Source organism: Grammomys surdaster, unplaced genomic scaffold (genome assembly GCF_004785775.1).
Source record: "Grammomys surdaster isolate TR1022 unplaced genomic scaffold, NIH_TR_1.0 310, whole genome shotgun sequence".
Lineage (NCBI taxonomy): Eukaryota > Metazoa > Chordata > Mammalia > Rodentia > Muridae > Grammomys > Grammomys surdaster.
This window is the reverse complement of record NW_021604729.1, coordinates 1787463-1792580: the sequence shown is the minus strand read 5'-3', so window position 1 is coordinate 1792580 and position 5118 is coordinate 1787463. Positions and strand designations below refer to the sequence as shown.

General features: G+C 37.6%; 1 protein-coding gene across 1 annotated transcript in view; it reads left to right on the top strand.

The window, feature by feature from the left end:
* The first annotated feature begins 461 nt into the window (after positions 1-461).
* Positions 462-5118, top strand: part of LOC114629471 (prostatic steroid-binding protein C2-like) — a 16856-nt gene continuing 12199 nt past the window's right edge. The window contains exons 1-3 of the mRNA XM_028777499.1: positions 462-516; positions 2222-2412; positions 3503-3557. Coding sequence (XP_028633332.1) covers positions 462-516; positions 2222-2412; positions 3503-3557 — 301 coding nt within the window. The remainder of the gene's footprint in view (positions 517-2221; positions 2413-3502; positions 3558-5118) is intronic.

Here is a 5118-nt window from a genome sequence, read left to right as displayed (position 1 = left end):
GAAGGAAGGAAGGAAGGAAGGAAGGAAGGAAGGAAGGAAGGAAGGAAGGAAGGGAGAAAGGAAGGAAGGAAGAAGGGTAGTATATTTAAGGTCAAAACATCTAATTAACATAAGGTAAATTGAATCCTATTGGAATCTTTGCTTCTGCTTTATAGTCTACTGAAAAAAAGAGCCAGAAATTAGCCATTCGTGGAAATGAAATAAACCATTAAATTATAAAGGAAACATAATTTGATGCATGTTGACTGAATATTTACTTAATTTCTGTTTTTTCAATGTTACATTGATGGAATTTACAAATGTCTCTTCTAAAAACTGTGTCTACTGTTGCCATGTTAATAGTTACAAGCTTTGTAAGCTTGCCTGAGGCAAGACCAGCCAGCCTCACCATGTATAAATATCCCTGGTCCTCACAGGCTCTGGTAGAGTCCATTTGCTAAGCCTAAAGCAAACTGAGCACCATGAAGCTGAGCCTGTGTCTTATCCTGATTATTCTGGTTGTTTGTTGCTATGAAGGTGAGCATTATTTATGATTAATCCAGCCACAGCTCCTGGTAAGTTTGCCCCTTTGAACATAAGGATGGGGTTAGGAAAAGACTAATATTCTAAAATTTCTTCCAACCTCTTTTACTTGCTCTCCAAAACCCAAAAACTCCAGATACATTAACCAATTTTCTCCTGCTTATGAAGCTTTGATGGGGCAAAGGGTATGGAAACAAAAAGGACATTAAGAACAAAGTTCAGGAAATAATGTTTATTAAAGGGACTCTATTTGCTGTATTATTTTTCACTTTCTTGCATTGGAAAGTGACTTGGAAAAGCTCTCCATTCCTAACAGTCAATGTTCTCTGAATCTGTGAATAATAAATTTTCAGATTTTTCAACTAGACTACTCTGAATATAAGCAAGCCTGTGTAGTTTGATCAGTTTCTTGGGATTCTATCAATAACGGTGATAGAAATGGTGTAGTCAATACCAGTAAGATGCTTGTTTTTCTTACATTAATAAATTTCTCACAAACAATCCATTTGCAGAACATTCCTATATACTCTGTGTCTTAAAAATTAATGAAGTCTCACAGGCAATTATTCTCTGCTTCTTTTCTGCATCTCCTCCTGCCTGCCTACCTAGCTACTCCTCATCCTGTAGCTTACTACATTTTCCTACAGTTTGATGGAATCTGTTTAAGGCTTACCTCAGACACTGTTGAGGCACCTCATAGATATAATATTTATATGTCCTTGGGTAAACTGGCTCTTGTGGTACATCCCTATGATCCAAACTAAATGAGGTTAAATATGAGGAATTTGGGTCTGAGTCCAGTGCAGGTCACTGCTAGAAAAATTTTTAAGAGCCTTGAAGGGAATGCGGAAACTAGATTAGAAAAAACATTTCTTCCGTTCTTTTGTGGACAATCATCATACGTACTTATAATCCATAAGGTAGGTGTCAATTTGCCCTGTCAACCTCCCTAGAAGTGAATCTGAGCATCACTGTGCAAAAGCAAAACTTTTCCCAGGTTCTCAGATGTGCTTGGGTGTGATTCAAAACTGATCAACTCATATACCATTTTACCTTGAACTGTACCTGATGCCATGACCTAATTCTGTCAATTTCAAATCGTCACCTCTCTACACATAAGGAGTCTACTCACGTTTTACTTTTCCTATCTCTTATAAAATACTGATATTCATGTCAATTTGGATGACACAAAAATTCCTATTTTCAACTGTCCAAGACTCTTAAAAATGCTACTGGATATGAAGTTAAACCTGAAACTATTAATGCTAAAAATGAATATTTAAGGAAGCTGTAGAAGATTGGGTAGTCATTGATGTGAGCTAAAATATAGAAACAGAGGGAACCAGCAATAATGTTCTTTCAGTCCCTTGAGGTGTGATCTTTAGGATTTCGTGCAGGAACAGGCAAGGGGAACAGTATCCTCCATATCTTGTCCAGTCTACAGTCTCAAGTCAGAGAAATTCAGGCAAAAAATAATTAAAAATAAAAAAGTAGCTATGAGGTCTTTAACACCAGCACTTGGGAGGCAGAGGAAGTGGATCTCCATCCATTTGAGTCTCAAGGTTAGGATGGTCTACAAAAGTGAGTTCCAGGACAGCCAGTGCTACACAGAGAAACCATGTGTAGAAAAAAAGCAAAGCAAAACAAAAAAGTTATTTCGATTAACTAAACTTTTACTCTTTCTGCTTATACTTTCCAGCTAATGCTGGCCAGGCATGTCAAGCTGTTGAGCGTGAAATCATAAGCTTCTTACTAAACAGTGAGAAAGAACTGAAGAAGGAACTTGAGAAATACAATGCACCTCCAGAAGCTGTTGAAGCAAATCTTAAAGTGAAGAGATGTGTAGACAAGATAATATATGGAGACAGATTTTCAATAGGAATAGAACTGGTATGTTCATATTGCTTTATACTTTCAGAAGGCCACAAACAAGGTTGATGTGACATTCTCCTGGGAACATATATATGGGGGGAACTATAGGACATCAGTGATAGGTTGGTTCAGGAATATACTAATGATCCGAGTTCATTTGTAAACAGTGCCCAGGATAGTTGCCTCACTCTACAGTTTTACCCTAGATACAACACTCTTGTAGCATCCTAACAAGGACAAATAGGGTCCTACAAAAGTAGGTGGGGTTTTTGTTGTTGTTATTTGTTTTGTTTTGTTTTGTTTTGTTTTTTTGTTTTTGTTTTTGTTTTTTTTTTTGTTTTTGTTTTTGTTTTTGTTTGCTTTTTGACAGGTTTTCTCTGTATAGCCCTGGCTGTCCTGGAACTCATTCTGTAGACCAGGCTGGCCTCGAACTCAGAAATCCACCTGCCTCTGCCTTCCAAGTGCTGGGATTAAAGGCATGCTCCACCACTGCCTGACTAAGAGTAGGCTTTGTAACTAACTCTATTGTCAATCTTCTGGGGAGTTTGATGAAGTTTATATCTGCACAGTGAATGGATGTTTTCTCTATTGAATTTTATGAGGGATGTTGGTAAATGAAAATCCCACAGATTGTAGGAAGGATCCTGGAGACAACCTCCTTAAGATAAAAATATGGCTAGGATACATTTCTTTGCCAAATTTGCTCACACTGCCAGGATCCTGTGAACCTCCTATTTCTGATACTTCATATTTACGTCTGCCCTGGATCTGCCCTGGTTAGCCCATTGGGAGAAAAGTAGAGGCCACAATTTTAAATTGTCTAAAGAAGTTATGCCTGGGGAGCTGTGACCCACACTGTCCCCTCCTAATCACAGAGAATTAGGGACCTGAGCAATGCTGTTGAGTCCCTTCACACTGTGGTCACCGAAATTTGGAAAGAGCTTCCATTAATCTGCATTATTTGATTTTGCTTCCCTGAGCACACTTTATGTTTTTCTTTTTGTTTTTCCACAGTGCCCTCCATGGACTCTTAATTTGTTACCATTTCTTTTCCAGGAACTGCCTGACTTACCTCATCTTTCTTCTCTTGCTTTCTGTTTATTTGCAGGTGAAAGTTTTATTCAAGTGTGAGTTGCAACCATGGTTACAAATGAACTTTCCTGGTAACCCTTGGTTTTTATACTAAACTGACTGCCACTGCTCAATGTGAAGGTTTCAACGTCTTGCACTAATAAATTACTCTCCTTGCATATTAACATCTGTCTGTTGTTATCCTAAGTCTTGGGTTTTACACTGAATTAGTTTTGATTTTTCAAAATGCATTTTCAGTGATGGTAATAGGTTACAGAGATCATCTTTATTAACAAGACTATCAAGCCTGAGGTTCAGTCATCAGGAACACTCCCCTACAAGTAAGTTTGTCATTTCTGTGAAACCATAAAGGAAAATGATCAAACATAATAACACTCATTGGCCTCTTCTGCGGCCACTGTACTTAAACTGTCTTATTACTCCCCCAGTACAACATGCAGTTCACGGCCTAAGTACTACAACTGAGTACTTCCCTTTTAACCTATGGCAGTACATAAAACAAGCTCCATATTCTGAAAGAAAAGTCCTGGTTGCCATAAGCTTCATTTCCATAGATTGACCATATTTTCCATTCCTTTCATGATGCAGAGCAATTCCTCAATAATTCAAATGTGCAATCTTGTGTCCTAATCAAAACCATTCATTTATAACTAATGCCTTTCACTATGGCTTTCTGAATATTTCTACATTTTCTGCCCCAGTAAAGCAATCATGGCTTTGAACCATGTCAGGACACAGGGGAAAATGAAAGGAAAGGAAAAGAAAAGAAAAGAAAAGAAGAGAAAAGAAAAGAAAAGAAAAGAAAAGAAAAGAAAAGAAAAGAAAAGAGGGCTGTTTAGTTATGCCTGCTGCCTACTGTTCTAAATGTGATCCATATCCTCCAGTCTGATGGAGGTCTTACTTTAAAGGAGAGCCTGAACATACTTCAGATGTTCAAGTTATGAACATGTCTACAATTTATGGCTGAGCAAGTAAAGAAAGAAAAGCAAAAACTCTTCCAAGATAGTGACACAATCAACAGCCACACATACATACAATAGTATGTGCCAGCATAAATGTTCCAATAAAACTGATATCACAACCACATTACATCTAATGGGAAAAAATTGAGATAGAATGTTTCATGAAAAATATCTTACAACCATTGTGTGTAACACAGAACTCAAAACTTAAGGAGACAATTGAAAAACAGAACTAAATTTTAAAAAGTCAGGAAAATTTCCCAGAATTAAAACCATATAAAATTGAAAATGCCACAGCAACTGCCTCCTTTTCCACAGATATAATATCCTTGATGATATTGACAATTTCAATGTAAGGAAAGTCTTCCACAAGACAAAAAAACACTAAGTTTTTTCAAAGTAGAGGGAGTAAGTATGAAATCTATCAGAGATACTTTGAGGCAATGTGTCAGACAAGAAGCTGCTTCTTTGTAACCCTGTGCAGGAGACACAGAAGTGGAAAAGGAGAAAGAAAGAAAAGGAAAAGGAAGGGAAGGGAAAGGGGAAAGGGAAAGGGGAAAGGGAAAGGGGAAAGGGAAAGGGGAAAGAGAAGGGGAAGGGGAAGGGGAAAAGAAAGGAAAGGGAAGGAAAGGAAAGGAAAGGAAAGGAAAGGAAAGGAAAGGAAAGGAAA